Source organism: Taurulus bubalis (genome assembly GCF_910589615.1).
Source record: "Taurulus bubalis genome assembly, chromosome: 10".
Lineage (NCBI taxonomy): Eukaryota > Metazoa > Chordata > Actinopteri > Perciformes > Cottidae > Taurulus > Taurulus bubalis.
This window is the reverse complement of record NC_136598.1, coordinates 4,642,600-4,661,840: the sequence shown is the minus strand read 5'-3', so window position 1 is coordinate 4,661,840 and position 19,241 is coordinate 4,642,600. Positions and strand designations below refer to the sequence as shown.

The 19,241-nt window shown below is 40.1% G+C and overlaps 1 protein-coding gene across 1 annotated transcript; it reads left to right on the top strand.

Annotated features, from left to right (window-relative positions):
- Nucleotides 1-2,380: 2,380 nt before the first annotated feature.
- smc4 (structural maintenance of chromosomes 4) lies at nucleotides 2,381-18,919 on the top strand (the record flags this gene model as incomplete). Its single annotated transcript, XM_079224572.1, has 23 exons — nucleotides 2,381-2,522; nucleotides 3,508-3,698; nucleotides 4,278-4,469; nucleotides 5,431-5,607; nucleotides 7,494-7,658; nucleotides 8,087-8,214; nucleotides 8,482-8,622; nucleotides 9,097-9,247; nucleotides 10,848-11,012; nucleotides 11,127-11,360; nucleotides 12,394-12,579; nucleotides 12,790-12,951; nucleotides 13,250-13,475; nucleotides 13,624-13,700; nucleotides 14,198-14,350; nucleotides 14,501-14,627; nucleotides 14,880-15,069; nucleotides 15,529-15,673; nucleotides 16,654-16,827; nucleotides 17,385-17,567; nucleotides 17,692-17,924; nucleotides 18,019-18,202; nucleotides 18,623-18,919. The coding sequence occupies 23 exons, from the start codon at nucleotides 2,381-2,383 to the stop codon at nucleotides 18,785-18,787; spliced, it is 3,891 nt and encodes a 1,296-aa protein (XP_079080698.1). The 3' UTR covers nucleotides 18,788-18,919.
- Nucleotides 18,920-19,241: the final 322 nt, after the last annotated feature.

Genomic DNA, 19,241 nt, shown 5'->3' with positions numbered 1-19,241 from the left:
GTACCCTGTAGACCAGGCAACTCAGCTGTTGGCATGCTGCGGTAACTGTTGCGATGAACGAAACAAGCGTCTGCAGTTGCTACGGTACCTGTTGCTAACGTGAAGATGTCCCCGAGCCTTTCCTGCTACGTGACTGCTAACGTTAACTTGGTTTTCTGGTTAAAACAGACGTCCCTCTGTCGTTGCTGGCTTTATTGTGGAACCGCCAGATATGTATGCGTGTCATGCACTCCAGAAAAAGATGCATGGATAGTCAATACTGTACAGAGCACGCCTATCCATCACTAATCAATAAATCCTTGCTAACGCTATCAAGGCTAATCTCTGGTAGCCATGTTACCTGGGTCATGAAACGCTTGAAAGGAATTCTCTCGCGAGAGTTATAAGTATCGCTTCCGTGAAACGGATATTTCGAATGATGATTGCAAATGCAATCTGTTCAATAAATATAACGTATTTAATAACACTCATTAAAATCAGAGATACTAACATGAATCGTTGAGCCAAACGAAAAGTATTTCATGAAATGTAAAACTATCCCTCCGGTCGGGACTTCCTTCTACTGGAACCAGGAAACTGCTTGAACACATATAAATATTAGGCTTTGAATCTGACAATATCCTTAAATAGTATAATATTGTCAAGAAATATCGTTGCTTTTTCCGTTTTTTCGTCTGAGTATTTGTGTCATATGATTATTGTTTGTTTGGCGCGAGGCGGAGTTGGCTTCGTCCCCTTTTTTGAATTTTGTGTTTTTTTCCCCTGCCCTTTGAACGTTCCATGGTGCCTTGCGTCAGTTTGTAACGAATCTGGTTCGACGGCACAGTTTAGGCGCCATTTACAAGTTGGAGTTTTCTACCAAGAGAGCGACGCGGAATCACACGGGGCTGAATTTTGTGGATTATATTCGCCAAATCTTGGATTAACGAATAGTTTTTTTTCGAAATCGCGAATTGGGTCATAACGAACGAGTCTCAACAGACTGCCTATATTGTGGAAGGTACATTGAAAAACTATTTTAGACCTGAGTAAGTTAGCGATTGGGTTCCGTCTATTTGCTGAAATGCACAACGTTAGTTCCACACTAGATTTAACATTAACAACACGTTACGTGCGTTTTGACTACAAGAAAAGTGAAACACGTACCGATCAACGTCATCAATACTGTGGAACGTAATGAGAGAGGGTCGCGTTTTTCCTAATATTCAATTTTTCGCTAAATGTGCTTTTTCGTAGACACACCCCTAACAGTAATACTTGACTTCTCCGATGCTTAGGTTGGCTTATGTTAGTGGTGCAAAACGTTGCAGAAAAAAATGTTGCTGTAATATTAGCCGTTGTCTAAATAACGTCAACTACTTTTTCTTGGGGAACGTTAGTTGTGCAAATGCTGTTCAGCATCCCTTTCCATTCAAATTACGCCTTCTGAGTCCAGTTGACGTTACAGTGTTGCGTTAACGTTACAGACGTTTGCTCGTCAACGGTAGCTTTAGCGTTGCCGTGGTGATTCACGTCCGTTAGTTAACGTTAACATGAGCAAACTGAAGAAGAAGAAAATTCAGTAACGTGGCACGCTTTCGCTCACGTTACGTGTTTTTATCCTTTGGCCAGGCTCCGGCAGTGTTACTACGATCCTTATTTAGCAGACGTACGTGCAACGTTGGTTATAACGTAGTCAACGTTAGTAGTTATTAGTGCAACGATACCGTAAAGTTAAGGTCTGCTCCATGTGTTGTTTTATTGTGCTTTTCCGTTAATTAGCGAGTTCAGTTGCCCCGTCTAATTCACACCTCCGCCCCCAACATACACGTCGTACAGTTAATATCGGTGTCAGTTCGTGACATCGATCCGTTTCCCACCGACCAGAGAGCCCGTTTAGCTGCGTCTGTCCGGTGATAACACCGCATATAGGTTAGACTACGGTACTTTATCTATTTGCATGTGTTGTTCGCGTGACGGGCACCTTATTTTCTGTTCTCCCCATCACTGCAAGGGTCATTTACCGTCCGACTCTGGCGTTAACGTTGCTAAAACAATTGTGTCACAGGTGGAGGCCATTCATTTCTACTGCTGTTCGGGTTTGAAAGAGCAAGATTGGCAGCTTTAACGCTCCCATATCGTTTAATGTGATCAGGCCGAGATCCCTTTGGAAATAACGAACTACATTTGTTCAGGTCACAAACCTTAAACAGTCATGTCACTTTATCTATTATTTAGTGTTTTTTTTTAAAGCCACAAAAAATATGGTCCCGAAAAAATATTACTGCGACTAAGAGTTTGATGGGCGTCAGTGTGGGATCTGACTGGTAATGATTAGAGCCTGACATGGATATTACTTTTTTTCTCCCTCCCCCCAATGACCCTTTTAAGATTTCAAATCATGCCATCTAAAACTGCAAAGAGCTCAACCGCCAAGCCAAGAGGGAAAGGGTCGCAGCCCCGGGATGACTCCGGAGACGAGCTGGATGTTACCCCTCAAGAAACCAACCCCAATGGCCAAGAGGAGGCACCGCCGACAACTGGCAAGTAACAAAGGGTGTTTTGGTGTCTGTGAATCTAAATAAGTTGTGCTCACTCAATGGCTTAGCGTGTGTTGTCGTAGTGGCCAGTTGCCACTGCTGTGAAGCTTTTTTTTTTTTTTCTCCCCTTTACTTAAAACACGTAGTTAGAATGGCTGTTTTTTTTTCTTAGTTTCATCAATTAGTTTCAAGTCATCAATACATTTCTTATGATTTTTGAGATGATTTTGTTATCGCCGAGTGTACTTCTTCCCCGGATCTTCTCAGCAAACGAGGTAATTTATTTCGATAATGAAGTGTTATATGGAGTAGATCAAAAGGGAGTTTTGCGTTATTCTTATAACTTTATAACATTTAATGTTGTGTGGTTAAATGTAGTATGCGACGCTCAAGATGCACATTGGCATCAAGTTATGTTTTCATTGTGTAGAATGCGTTGAAACGCTTAATGTGGGTGTCTGGCTGCGAGCATTAGATCTCCAAACTTCGACCCCTTAGCTTGTTTATGCTTATGTGAGCACAATAGATTTTGGACAGGTCGTTGTGGCTTGGTGTGATGGCAACATAATCGGGTTAACGTTATACATTGTAATCACAAAACAAGATTTGTTTTCCCCTGTCTGCGTTTTGGATACAGTTAAGCATGAGTGAAAATGTGACGTTGATGATCGAAATGTGCACTTATTTATGATGTGGTGGGGGGGCTGACTGTAGCGCATCTACTCGCGTATAAACGCGTGTCGGGGAGTGCGTTTGTATAATAATGTGTGTTCTTCAGCGGCCACGGTCTCTTGTTTTCAGAACAAAGAAACGGAATGCCTGTCAACTTTCTCGGGAGTCGTTGTTTGACTGTTGTTTGTTTTGTTTTCCTGGGCTCCTCCGCCCCTCCCCCACGCAGCACTGTCCCCCACCTGAAACCACTCGCACAGAGGAATTAAAATTGTACTTTTTTTTTTTTCCTTTCTTTCTTCCTTCCTCTGTGCCACAGATCCGTCTCGCGGGGAAGCTGCCGAGGCAGTTGATAATCGAAGTTTGGAGGAGATTCTCGGTAGCATCCCTCCACCCCCGCCCCCAGCGATGACCAATGAGCCAGGCGCTCCTCGCCTGATGATCACACATTTAGTTAATCGCAATTTTAAATCTTATGCAGGCGAGCAGATTCTGGGGCCTTTTCACAAGGTACGACCAAACATGGTTACAAATATCCACCCTGCGTGGGAACTACTGTTAATGTGTAGAGTCGAGTTTACAGATTTACCAACATTTGTAGTGTTTTCTTAATTTGATTGTTTTTCTCTTTAATGTCATATTAAGCAACTGTGCATGTTGCCTTGCAACGTGGTAGATACACAAAGTACAAAAGTATAATAATGAATCGTACTATTAGAACATGTATTGAAGTTTAAAAAAATATCTAAAGTGGAAAAAGTCCCACAACTCCATTTTGATTTAGTGGGTGTATCGAGCAAGAGGTAGTAATCTGGTGATGTGCTGACATTTACCATAAATTATGACTTTTCTTTAACTTTGTCTTTTCAAGTTTTTCTGCACCCCTAATTGCTCTGCAATATAAGTGTATTAAAGTGAATCTTAACTACACCCACTTGGAATAAATTCACTATCACAATTATACTATGCTTAAATGTTAATATACAGCATGTAATGTTGTGACAGTCACAGTATTTGTTTGTGGATGCAGTATATTTTTATATAATTGATTAACTTTTTTTTTGTAATCTTCTCTCACCTTTCTCTCAGCGCTTTTCATGCATCATTGGTCCAAATGGGAGTGGGAAGTCCAATGTGATAGATTCAATGCTCTTTGTGTTTGGATACAGAGCTCAAAAGATCAGATCAAAAAAGCTCTCAGTGCTGATTCATAGTTCTGATAAACATAAGGATGTGCAAAGCTGTACTGTGGAGGTGCATTTTCAAAAGATTATTGATAAGGTATATATATCTTTATCTCTCTCTCACAGATACACAATACATTCACTCTGGCCTCTCCTAAATTGATATTTACAGTCCATTTCAAATGAGTGATTGGTAATATGTTCAAGTGGATAGATATTTTCTTCCCTCTGGTCATGGGATAATATTGCTAAACAATGATCACATCAGTGACTTGACACACTCAAAGCAGTCATGGAAGTTACAACTGACACCCACACATGCCATAGTCAATTCATAATGTGCTAGAATAGATTCCTCTAGTTTTGAACAATTTTTAAATGTGTTATTTAGAGACTAGGCTCTACCTTTTTGATTTAACTGTGAAAAGTCAATAAAATGGACTTTTGTATTAAGAGACACATTTATTCTTTTACATTAGATCACAAATTACTTGGGAAACTGACTGTAGTGTTACGAATTGGGGTAAAACATGTTTCTGTATTTAATCTGCCACAGGGGATCTTTGTGTTTGGTCCAGTAGTTTACAGTAAATTAAAATCAAGTTGTCAAACTAACGGCATAATTCTAGGACTTCTAGCCGCTTTACAATCGGCCATTTCTGAAACTTAAAAATATGTTTTTACATGTGGTGTATACAACTTAGCATATTAGACTTATTTTATAATTAATACATTTTTAGTCAAATTACCTACCTTTTTGCAATGCATTTATAAATCTCATATCTAACATGTTCAAAGTTTGTAAATGTAACATTATAGAAAACACTCTAATATTGATATGGTATATGTACATGCTAGTGTAGCTGACCTAGATCTGTTTTGTGCTTTTCAAACAAGGCTTTTTCTTAATTGTTGTTAATTTGCAGTGTTTTTTTCTAAGCACTCTTAGTAGATTGGTCAGTTTTATTAGTATTATCATTTGATGTGTAGAGCTGGTAGTTTCTCCTGAACTTCTGCACTAAGCTGCTCTGTCTTCTGCCCCTCCCCCCCTGAGCCAGGAAGGAGATGATTACGAAGTCATCCCAAACAGCAAGTTCTATGTTTCCAGGACTGCCAACAAAGATAATTCTGCAGCCTACTATATCAATGGCAAGAAAGCCACATTCAAAGAAGTGGGGGCTTTACTCCGAAGCCATGGAATTGACCTAGACCACAACAGATTTCTGATCTTACAGGTAATTGTAATTCATTTTTATATAATTTCCTCATGCACTTTGAAATCATTTATTTTTTTATTTTTTTTAATCCTGGCTGTGACCGTCCCATTCTGTCAGATATGTCCTGCTCTTTGTTCTCTGCCCATTACCCTGTTCTCTTTGGGTTAAATGTTTCATGGCTACCATAAAGCCATGCCTGTCTGTGGGAGTAACCATTTGCACTGGAATAGGAAGGAGAGGAGGTGCCCTCTGCCAGCCCTTAGACTGCTATAGCAGCGCATCATGGTTTGAAACAATGTGGAAAGGTGCGAACCATTATTTGCTGCTTTAGAATTTTAAGGAAAAAATGCAATTTTACTCACACATAGATCCGGATGCGAGTTGCTGTAGTTGAACAACTATCTCAGATTTTCTTTGATGGGGTTGACTCTCCAGTGGGGACAGGTTGGACTTCCCCTTCCCATGTACCTGCCACGCTTTAGCAGCACGTAAATATTGGCGTGTGAGCATAGACCCCAATATTAGCAGTGCTGCTTCAGTGTGGCTGGATCCAACCCCCCCCCCCATTACCATGGCTTTAATATTGGTTCAACCTTTTCTGTTTACCTCCACTGTGAATGTAATGCATTCCTATATACGTTTGAATTATTTTTCATGGTATTGTTTTTTTAAATACATATTGTTTTAGTTGACTAGTTACACTCCTATCGCTGCTGATTGCATTTCATGTGTATCCTACCCATTATTACTGATTAACCCGAGGCTCATGAGTTGATGATGCAGGTCAGAGCAGACCCAACTTTGTTGTCCCTTTTTAAAATTCTATTATTTTTACAGTGTGATAGTTTTGGGTTAACTGTGTGTGTGTGTGTGTGCGTGCGTTCGTGTGTGCGTGCGTTCGTTCGTGTTCGTGTTCAATGGTCTGAATGCTACATTTTCAGCTCTCTGTCTACGCCATGGCTGCATGAGAATGGGAAGAGGCTTTAACTTTTCTCCAAGGTCACTTATTCCAGGCCTCTGGCGAAGGGATTGTTGGTTATTTTGTGCACTGGTCAAACAGAGAATGCCGTGTGATCTCCCGTACCTCGACTGGCTGCCCTTCTCTTTCATACTTAAAAGTAATATGTGAGCTGCCGTTTCCCCCCTACATATAAAGGAAACATAATTGGGCCTTATATTTTTTCTATATATCTTCAGTGTTAATGTGTTAACATAAAACGTATTCTGTAAAGATATTGTTTCCCTGAGTTAGCTTACCATAAAAAAATAACGTGTCTAGACGAATACAATTTTATTTGAGAGTTCTCCCCAACATTGGGAAAATAGTATGTATACTATTTGTAATTTCCACCTAGGTGTAGCTACAAAGTCAACATTGTCATGCTAATGAAAGCATTAGTTTTTAGATCACTTTAAATTTGATATTTTTATTATTTAACACAAGTTGTATTGGGTATAGTCAGTGATTGTTGGTGGGGTTGTAAGGTTATGTGTGTCTGAAGCATTTTAAGAGTCTGTGATCAAACAATTTACCCATTCATCAGATTTCATGTTAATTTTATGTTCTTTTTATTTAGACTTTATTTAACTGATTATTTATGCTGGTGGTTATTCTCACTTTCACAGAGTGGGAAAAGTAATTGTGTTCCCAAAGGGAACCTCTAGAGATATTTTATTTTGGTTCAATGTAAATTAATGTATGCATCTGCCAAGTTGTGTGTGTGTGTGTGTGTGTAGTAGACCAGCATTATTTTTAAGTTTATATTAATTTAATTAACCACATATCTGAAAAGTAAGTATTGAGAGCACTTTTTATTTAATTCTAAGAGTGTTTTATTATAACTTTTATTTCAATGTTTTCCGTGAGTGATGCATGCTTGTGTGTTGCTCTGGACTGTACTTAGGGCGAGGTGGAGCAGATTGCTATGATGAAGCCTAAAGGTCAGACAGAGCATGACGAGGGCATGCTGGAGTACCTGGAGGACATTATCGGCTCCTGCCGCCTCAAGGAGCCAATCCTAACCCTGGCGCGCCGCATTGAGCTACTCAATGAGCACAGGGGCGAGAAGGTGACACACACTCATGCATTATCTGCTCACACACTCCGAAGCAAACCAACTTTTCTTCCTGTGTCCTGACTTCATTTGCTGTATGAAGTATATAGTAGAGGTTATAGTTTGAACAGGCTCTTCAGTGTGTGTGTGTGTGTGCATGTGTTTGGAAGCTTTTGATGCACATATCTGAAATGAAAATAAATAATGTATTTCTATAGTTGTGTAAGATAAATTTGTACTGGGCCAACTGCCCCAGACATTATTCCTTTTTTTTAACATTATAAGTAATGATACTAGAGTGATTAGAAACAAATGAATGCTATTGTAGCTTTTATCAAAATACGTATGAGGCACCAGAATGATGGATGCATAGAATTTATGTATCTAATTTATATCAATGGTTTGTCACCTGATATTAAGTACTGCAATGTTCCCTGCACTAGCTAAACCGAGTAAAGCTCGTGGAAAAGGAGAAGAATGCTTTGGAGGGAGAAAAGAACAAAGCTGTGGAGTTTCTCACCCTGGAAAATGACATCTTCAAACACAAGAGTCAGCTCTGCCAATATTATGTGTGAGTGCACCAGCAACATCTCTCTGTTCTGTACAAGGCAAATCAAACAATAATAGAATGTCATTGGATTTCAATGTAGATCTAACCCAACAATAGCATAGAACAAAATATTGAATGAATGCCAATTTTGTACTATTTTTAAACCTCACAGGGGCAGCATGACCCTTCTTTGGTGTCAGGTACCAATGTCTTTGTGTGTAAACTGTTATGTTGAAACTATTAAGTTTTACCACTCACCGGTTTTTCCCGATATCTCTTTTCCATTAGTCAGGATCTGCAGAAGCGTGTTGTAGATAAAGAGCAGGAGAAGCAGAAGATCTTGGAGGACACCAAGGAACTTACTGAGAAAACTACGAAGATATCACAAGAGACAGAGAAAATGAACCAAGAAATAAAAAATGTGGAGAAGTAAGGCCATTTTTCTCCTCTTCCTCCCCTCTACTAACCAATGTAACATGCTAAGATGGTTACTAACGTTTCTACTAATTTAATAATGTTGTGGTTGTTGTCAGTCTTGATCTTACCCTGGTTTAAAGGCAAAATTCCAGTTCAGGTTTAGAAAAGTACACAAGTCCTAAAATATGATTCTTCCACAAATGGTTGCATGAAGTATAGAAAAGTGTTCTCACCTTGCAAAACTTAATGTTGTTCTTGATGCCACAATTCTGTCGTTTTTGCCTTTTAATGACCATAGATCCTTTTTTAAACTGGCAAAACTTTGAATAGTTTACCGTGTTATATTATTGAATTGGGGATTATTATTATTTGTTATGTATACCTTGTTTAGCATATTTTTAGTGTTCTCTCTGTTAATGTAATATTTCAGTTGATTTGCCATGATTGACTTGAGTGTACTCAGTCAAAATGCTGTTCCTCCACCAGGAAACAAAATAAGCTCAACAAGTACATTGAGACCCAGAAGGAGAAGTTCACCCAGCTGGACCTGCAGGATGTTGAAGTGCGTGAGAAGATTAAGCACTCCAAGAGCAAGAGCAAGAAACTGCAGAAGCAGCTGGAAAAGGACAAAGAAAAGGTGTGTTGTCTTTACATTGTGGTCCAGTATTACACACAGGTCAATTACTTCATGTACCCGGCAGTTTGCTATTCTGCAGGAGTTGTCATTATTTCACTTTGACAGTATCACAGTAGGCATTCTCGCAGTGTTCAGAGGCACACAGTCACATAATCTGTCAAGAGAGCGCTCTTTTCCCATAATTTGCGATGCATAACCATTAACAAATACAGAGTTGAAGTAAATCAAGACACTCCAGAGTAACTGTTTATTTTGTCCTCTGGCCAAGAAAGAAACATGGGCACTAAAAATACAACTTCCGCTGCTAGAAAAAACACGGGTTGTTGTTCTGAGGGTTAGAGAAAATGGCATTTGTCATGGCTTTACAGAAACCGTAATACATTCCAGAATCCAAAAAGATAATTTAACTTGTCTTTAGTATGAATACAATTTACTTCACTAGGTTGATAACGTTTTTACATTGTTTTCCCAAAGCATTTTTTTTATAAAGAATTAAGCCAGTTTTAAAGATACATGTGTACATTTGTGTAAATATATTAAAAATAGTGTAGCATTATAAAACAAAAAGCCTGGCTGCTGGAATAATTGTAGTCAAAGAAGAAATGTAACTGACATCATTCTGCATGATATTCAGCTTTCATACAAAAAAATTGATACTAATTTACATTGGTCTTGAACATGATGCTGTCTCAGTTACAAAAGTGTGCACGTGAGACCTTGCTTACATTTTGTATTACTTTAGGCAAAGTGAAATCCGATTCTAGATTAATAAAAAATGATGCATTAAAAAAAATCCTGTTTTTAAAATTATGAATTAAACTTCATGGCAGGAAGAGCTATCAACCCTAAAGTTGCCACCAGGGGGCTGTGAAGTAACACAAGTTTATTGTTAGTGTTTGCCTATTGATGACCCACTTGTGCTCTCTTTTACAATTAATGGAGTTCCTGTTTCTTAGACTAATGTTTCTCTAACTTGTGTTTTCACACACACCGGGAATTAAGAGTTCCCTCGTAACTGTAGGTATAGCTTCTCTTCTCCCTTTCTGCTTCAAAACTCTATCTGCTCCACTTACAATAGCTGTGCTCTGGAAATGTCGTGGTCAGAGGGGGAGTTGGGCAGAGGCAGGCCGACCTCTGGGGAGCAGTGTTCTGCTGTGTGGTAGTCAACTATGGCCTGGCTTGTGTAACACTCCCAGCAGCCGCATTCACATTTCACCCGCAGTTAACCCTACAAAACATAGACTATATACACACACACCACTCCTTGCCTCGTTTCAGTCCTGCCAAGTGGCAGACTGTTGTGCCAGTCTTAACCAGCACTTTCTCATTTCTGAATGTGTGTTTATAGTTGATTTCAGTTGTATGTTTTCGCACTGGCAAAAAGCGTATTCAGTTAATTTACGTCATGCCGCTTGTCTTCTAATAAAGCCTTTACTGATCCCTTAATCTCATTATCTAATTTATACGGTTTCAGGGCTATTACACTTGTTTGGTTGGGGTGTGTATTGATGAATTGTGTCCTTAAGTTGTCCCTAGACAGGTGTGGCCACTGTTTCTTAGAATCTAGAGTCGAACACATCTCATCTGGCTCATCTTTCAGCTGGAGGAAGTGCGCGGTGTACCAGCCAGCAGTGAAAAAGCCATCTCTGAGGCAACAGCTTGCAAGGAAGAGTTGGAGAAGCAGAAGGTGAAAGAAGAGAAAAAACTTGAGGTGGTGATGGAGAGTCTCAAGGAAGAGACCAGTGGTTTGCAACAGGACAAAGAGGTGCGTGTTTACGTCTTGGCGTTAGTTTGTTGCATGCTTTGTTTTTGCATTGTTTTCATATCATCTTGCCTCTTAGTCTTCCAACTTGACCTCTCCTCTTTTTGTGTTGTCCAGACCAAAGAGAAAGAGCTGATGGAGCTCAGTAAGGCTGTGAATGAGACCCGATCTCGTATGGACCTGGCTCAGTCGGAGCTCGACATCTACCTTAGCCGCCACAACACCGCTCTGACACAGCTCAACACGGCCAAGCAGACACTTCAGACAACGTCTGACACACTGCGTGAGCGCCGTGCAGCCATCAAAGACTTGGAAGTCAAAATACCCCAGAATGAACAGGAGCTCAAAAAGGTAAAACCCAACGTCAACCTTGTTGTTTCAATGGCTTTTGTTTTTGGCATTTACATGTAGGAATGGGTATCGTATCGTTTGGGTTTTTTCCGATACCGGTGCTAAACCGATACTTTTAAAACGATACCGGTGCTAAACCGATACTTTTAAAACGATACCGGTGCTAAACCGATACTTTTAAAACGATACCGGTGCCTGAACCGATACTTTTTTATTGCCAAGGCAATTTCTTTTCTTCAAATTGAACAATATATTAACCTTTTTAAAGTATACTATAAATATAAATCAATAAATACATACAAAACACTTGTCTTCAAACTGCAGCTTCAAACCTTTTAACTTCAAACTATAAAAATATATATTTAAAAAAAGAACAGTCAGGTGGCCTGATGGGACCGTGTGCAACAGAACTCAAACTGTTGGATTCTACAAACTGCTGCTTTACTGGACTACACGTCATCATTAATATCAACTGGAGAGATTTGTTCCAGAAAGCCGAGGACGGGCGTTCAAAAGCTCGTGCTCGTGTCTGCAGCGATCTCTGTGTGCGTGCACTGTGTGTGTGTGTGTGTGTGTGTGTGTGTGTGAGCGCTGGAAGCCCCGCCCCCTCGAGCCCCGCTCTGCATGCAGGCAGACAACAGAGAGTGGAGGAGTGCGCTCTGATCCGCGCTATTTTAATAGTATCGATACATCAACATGTTATTGTTTTTAACGTGCGGGTACCGCGCTACCTTTTTAGTATCTATATACCGTGCAACATTACAGAGTAGTGTAAAAAAAAAATAATAATAATTTAAATCGGCTCAGGCACCGGGGAAAAAAAAAAAGAAGAAGAAAGCACCGAAATCTGCGTTGCTTTTCGGTCCGATAGGTACCGGACGTGTTCTCGGTACCCAACCCTATTTACATGGGACATTTTCTATCTTACTAATGTAAGTGTTGAAACCACTACACATCCAGCTGGTGCTCACTATATCTGTTGACTATTGGACCCAGTGGATGCAGTTAATTGCTCCTCTCTTTTTCTCCTTAGGATGGAGCAGCACTGGAGCAGCTGATGAAGACGGATAATGAGACTAGGGAGGTGGTGAGGGAAATGAGGCAGAAGGTGGATGAAGCCAAGAGCTCTCTGGCCTCCAACCGCAGCCGAGGAAGGGTCCTGGATGCCCTCATGCAGCAGAAGAAGAGTGGCAGAATCCCTGGCATCTTTGGAAGATTGGTAAAACGCTGTTATAAAATTAATATATTAATATTACACAGCACCAACATAATTTATGGTCATCTAGCTATGGTGTGCATCATTGCTATATTAACACCAATTCTACCTTTTTACGAATGTATTCTATTTAACTTTTAAGTATTCACGGTCTGGATTTAAAAGCAGAAGTTTCATAATTTGTTATTTGTAATTCTTTTTTTGTACATGTAGGGAGACCTCGGAGCCATTGATGAGAAGTATGATGTGGCCATTTCCTCTAGTTGTGGCGCACTGGACAACATCGTAGTGGATACCATTGACACAGCCCAGAAATGTGTCATGTTCCTCAAAGAGCAAAACATTGGGTTCGCCACCTTCATCGGTCTTGACAAGGTGAAGATCCTTCCACTTCGGGATGTGTAGAGAGTCAAGAGAGTAAACAGAGGATTGTGTCTCTTATGGATGCGTTGGTTTAAATATAATATATGCTACACTCTAGTACTGACTACAGTGGCTGGACAAGGGAGTTTTCTTTAGTTTGGTTTCTTTGTCATTTATAAAACTTGTTGCATTTTGTTGCTGGGACTTTTAAAGATGTACAATTACTAAGCTTTAAAACAATTTTGAGCTGTCCAGGTTTCTTCCGATAACACTAACCATATCCTCATCTCTCCTCACTTCCTATTGTCAGATGAAGGTGTGGGAGAGAGACATGGCTCCCATTCGCACTCCAGAGAACAGCCCTCGTCTCTTTGACATGGTGCGTGTGAAAGATGAGAGTGTGCGAACGGCTTTCTACTTTTCCCTAAGGGACACCCTGGTGGCCCAGGACATGGAGCAGGCCACGAGGATGGCCTTCCAAAAAGACAAGCGCTGGAGAGTGGTCACCCTGAAGGGACAGATAATTGAGATGGCTGGTGAGTGGCCCACTTTTGTTTGTCGTACCTGTACCTGGCTGATCTTTTGTTTCTTCAGCTGGCATGCTTATGGCTCTCAGTAAAAAAGTCAGACTCTTGGTTTTGTTTTTGTTTTTAAATCTCTCCGTGGTCTGATTGTGCTTCCCAGGAACCATGACTGGAGGAGGAAGAGCAATGAAGGGCAGGATGAGCTCCTTGATTGGTACTGAGGTCTCCCAGGAGGAGGTTAGTTTGGATCTTAGAGTAGAAAATTGGTCCTAACTTTTTCCACAACATTTCTTAGATTCTAACTCCTTGTTTACAGATTTTGTTCAAAGTAATGGCTCCATTTATACACCTTTGCCTGCTTTGCAGAAATGTGATATTTTTACCAAGAAATGCTGAAATTGAATAGGACTTCTTAAACATTAACACAAGTATGCATACTGTGTAACCACCACAGGATAGTAATAGAATAACTCAAAAGTGTGTGTGTGTGTGTGTGTGTGTGTGTGTGTGTGTGTGTGTGTGTGTGTGTGTGTGTGTGTGTGCTCATCTTTTGATTCTGTTGAACTAGTTTTAATACAAGGGACACTAGTATATGTATTTTTTTTTTTTTTTGTATCTTTCACTGTCAAATGATCATGAGCACGTTACTGGATGAAAATGGAACCTGTCATTAGACAATCACCACAGCAGGCTATTAGAATATGAGACGTGATGTTTTCATGTGTTTTCTGCAGCTCGACCGTATGGAGAGCAAGCTGAATGAGAAAGTGTCAAAGCTGCAGGACTGCCAAGAGAAAAGATTGCAGCTAGAAGAGAATGTCCAGCGCCTGCGGCCACAGCTCCGAGATATGAAGAACACCCTGGAAAAATACGCCAACAGCATGACTGTACGGCGAATGCACATCTTCCTTTTCATCCACTGTGTTTCTGTCTTGTTCATTTGGTGATCTTAATAATAACTCATTTTATTTCATAACCATCCATCAAATGTGCCAGTATTTAATGCTAAAAGACTTTTCCTTCTTTCCTTCCTTCAGAGTCTCGCTGATCAGGAGGCTCACTTAAAAATTCAGATCAAGGAACTTGAGGCCAATGTGCTGGCTGCTGCCCCAGACAAGGCCAAACAGAAACAGAAGGAAAAGAGCCTGGATGCCTTCAAGAAAGGTAGGGTCCTCCCGTCATCTGTGAGAGACACATTGTTGTATGTTTGTGAATAAGTTCATTTTTGGTCACGTATTAGAAATCACTTCACATAATTGAATGGTGTGCAGGTTGAATTATTGTTTCTAGTCAAATGATTCTGTTTAGTACCTCTGAATATTATATATATATCAGACAGACATTGCATGTCCAACATGAGTGTTGTCATTCTCTCCTCTTCCTTTCTCCCTTCATAACGCTCTCTTCCTCATTCAGACTATGACGCAGCGTCCAGTCGGGCTGGGAAGGTGGAAAATGAGGTGAAACGGCTCCACAACCTGATTGTAGACATCAATAGCCACAAGCTAAAGGCTCAGCAGGACAAGCTTGACAAGGTCAACAAAGAGCTAGATGACTGCTCCTCCACCATAACCAAGGCCAAAGTAGCCATAAAGACGGCTGACCGGTGAGGAAAATGCATGTTTAAGCTCTGTATTAACGGGATTGCATTGTTCACACACTAATGCACAATAATGCTCATTCCTCTTGAGGAAACACCCCTTACCTTGAAGTACTTAAACTCACAGTGAGGAGGGGGAATCAGCTGTAGAACTATAAATGTATAAACATTGCTGTTGCATGTGAATATCTATGATTTTGGGGTGCACATACCTTTTTAAGTACAGTAATATAACCATATTTTTGTGAAATGTTCAAGCAAAACATCAGCTAATCATCTTCACAAAATACACATTTGAGATGCCTTCTTCCAATTCTTTCTGATATAAATGGATTTGCATTTAGCTGTATTGATACGTAGTGTGAGATCCATGAAGACGAGACAGTTGGTCACCGTCACTCACTCGCATACTAACCACGACCACTCTGACAGAGGAGATTATTTATCTTTTGTCCCCTTTTAAAGCAACCTGAAGAAGTGTGAGGAGAGTGTGAGTCGTGTGCAGGGGGAGCAGGAGGAGAACGAGAAATCAATGGCGGAGCTCACTGAACAACTGAAGAAACTGGAAGATGAGGCTGGGGAGGTCATGAAGGCCTGTCAGGAGGCTGAGGTTGGCAAGATCTTCATTTTCTTAATGTTTAAGGTTCATTGTTTTTGTTTGACAGATTTTCACTGTAAAATGTGATATTTAATTTTATACCAAAAGTATTAGTTTTCTGCTCCAAGGGACATTCATGACAGCCGTTCTTCATCTTTTTGCAGTGTGCATAGCTAGGACTGGGGATAACCACATGCTCTTACTATTGTAATTTGAAAAAAAAAAAAAAAGAAAGCTGCTGATTACAATTCATACAAAGGAAATAAAAATACAATTCATTGTTGAAATAGGATTTTAACCCATTTTTATCAAAAGACGCACTGATAAAATCCCCAATTCCTATTTACATTGCTGCTGTCCTACTTTGCATGTGGGTGTAATTGATCATTCTGACAGGGTTCTCATGGTCATGGAAAACCTGGAAAAGTCATGGAATTTTAAAACGGTTATTTCCAGGCCTGGAAAAGTCCTTAAAAAAATAAAACCCCAAAAGTTTTGGAAAAGTCATGTAAATGTGTTACATTCATGTGTTCATGACGTTCATTTATGCTGATTTTGAAATAATTGATATACTTTTTAAAGAAAGACTCAAAATATAAGCAGGCATACATACAGGCATCTATATAAATGTTTATTCTTTTAATCAAACTATTGTCTCATTCATTTGTCATTTAAGGTTTACTGTATGCTTTGTATTCTCATTGTTAGTTTAAATACTACATTTTCTCACTTTTTTATGTTTACACCGAGATTTCACAACATGTTTGGTCATGGAAATTTGGTTTAAAGTCATGGAAAAGTCATGAAAATCCATTGGTCAGAATGTGTATGAACCCTGTTCTGAACCATTTCTAAATGATCTATCGTGTGTCATTCATACTTATGATCAACTGTGCTTTTTCAGCTCGAACTTTATAGAATCACCACATCTAGATGACTTAAGAAAAAAAAGTGAATTAAGCTGCGTGCCAAACTCTCTTCTTGTCCTGTAGGCCGCACTTCCTGAGGTGCAGGAGCAGTATCAGGGGGTGTTGAAGGAGATAAAGGTCCTGCAGCAGCAAGAGCACGCCATGCAGGAGGAGTCCCTCAGCGTCCGACTGCGCATTGAACAGATCGAGACCAACCTCTCTGAACACAACAACAAAATCAAACACTGGCAGAAAGAGGTGAGTGACGAAGAGCGTGTGGGAGGTACAGATTGGGTTTTTATTTTTGTGGCTCTGGCTGTAGGGTCGATTAGTAATGATACCATTACATTCACCAAAGTAATGATTGAGAACTAGTCTCCCCAACGGGGTAACGGGCAAGAAAGGCTTCATGAACATTACTTTCTCAATCCCAATTCAAAATGGTATAAATCATTTTATAATAATTCACTACTGATGTGGTTTAAATTAGTCATTTCAAGGCCTCTGCTTTCATTTGGCTCTGTTTTAATTGTTTAACTTGGACACGTTTCTCCATGTTTTTCATTTGGCTGTTTATTAGTTTGCCTAATTATATTACCTGTTCTTGACATTATTATCTTTGAGGCACTTCATACATTTTACATGAAATGTGCTCTCTATTAAAATATTTCAATGTTCATGATTTCAGATGTCTTTTTAGTTTTTCCTGAAATATAGGTATAAGTAACTTTTTGTATTTATGAAATTGTTGGAAGTTTCAGATAGTTCTGTCCACATTGCTGATCTGTCGAGTAAATCTTGCTTATGTTCTTCAGGCCACCAAGCTGTCCCTTCATACCATTGAGGGAGAGCCAGCCGAGCAACTCCCTGTTCTTACGTCTGCTGAACTTGAAGGAATCTCCAGTCCCAACATCATCATCAACAAGATGATCACTTTGGAGACCAAGAGTTCCCAGATGAAGCCCAACCTCGGGGCCATTGCCGAGTACAAGAAGAAGGTGTGAACAGGCATCATTTTCTCTCACCTTTGGGCATTAGTGAATCTCACACTAGTAATATGTTTCTAGTTTACAGCAACTTGAGCAACAATTCCATCGTGTGTCGTTGTGTGTGTGTTTTCAGGAGGAGCTGTACCTGCAGCGTGTGGCTCAGCTGGACGAGATCACCACGGAGAGAGACCAGTTCAAACGCGGCTACGAGGACCTGCGCAAACAGCGCCTCAACGAGTTCATGACCGGATTCAACATGATCACAAACAAGCTGAAGGAAAACTACCAGATGCTCACACTGGGTGGCGATGCAGAGCTGGAGCTCGTGGACAGTTTAGACCCCTTCTCCGAGGGAATCATGTTCAGGTAAAAGAGGAGACTCGTATGTCGATTCCTGTTTGCTCCTTTTAAACTCAAGTCCTTTTGTTCAAGCGCTGTTTTTCTGTTCCCCACTCTTTAGTGTGCGTCCTCCAAAGAAGAGCTGGAAAAAGATCTTTAACCTGTCGGGAGGGGAAAAGACCCTGAGCTCCTTGGCCTTGGTGTTTGCTCTGCACCACTACAAACCCACACCGCTCTACTTCATGGATGAGATAGATGCTGCTCTCGACTTCAAGAATGTCTCCATTGTTGCCTGTTACATTTACGTGAGTATTGACCTGTGTATCGGAGCTGCATGCTGAAGTTAGGGGCTCAAGATCTCTCTCTTTTAAGGCCAAAGTACATTTCTATTAGGAAGGTGGTGTAATATCAGTCAACAAGAAGTAATTAAACATTTTAGCCAGTTAATTCTATTAAGTGTTGAGCTAATCTGTGCTGTTGCGTAACACTGGATTAAAGGGGGAGTTCAGACAAAGCACCTGTTTGGGGGAGTGTGGATCAGAACAAAGTACTAAACCTTTAACTGTTAGCCTTCATTTTTGTGGGCTTTTGGGTGAATATTCACTTCATTCTTCAGGTTACAATTTAACAGCAGCGCCAGGCTACACTTGATTAATACAAAAGGTTTTAACTTCAATCTCTCTCCAGATCAGTAATTTAGTATTCTTTCCCTCGTCTCTGTGCAGGAGCAAACAAAGAACGCTCAGTTCATCATCATCTCCCTGAGGAACAACATGTTTGAGATCGCTGATCGTCTCATCGGCATCTACAAAACTCACAACACCACCAAGAGCGTGGGAATCAACCCCAAGACCATCGTGTTTAAAGAGCACGGTGCCGTCACTGCTTAAACCTCAGGGCTAACGTTGTGGTTTCACTCTGCTTTTCACACATCATGTAAATATTTGTCCTTCATATTGAAATGCTGCTATTCTTTCTATCTGTACTTTTTACTATCTGAACCAATAAAAGTTTTCTAGCTAGATATGTTCCTCATTGCAAACGCACAAACATAACCATCAAACTTCAAGTGTCGTTTCAAACATCGACATATTTCAGTCACTGAACTGATTAAGGAAGCCCTGAAAGATATTTTATTATAACTCATTTTGTGCTGTAAATGTAATCAAACCTTATGACAATGAGCTGTAGAGTCCTAAAATTATTGTTAGTCAACTTCAGAAACAAGCTCAAATTATCAATTTACACAAGGCTATAATTAAAACAGTGTATACAACACTATCACAAAGTGAAGATTAGTCTACTTTGCACATACTAGAGATGTTCTGAGGTCAGGTGATGCTT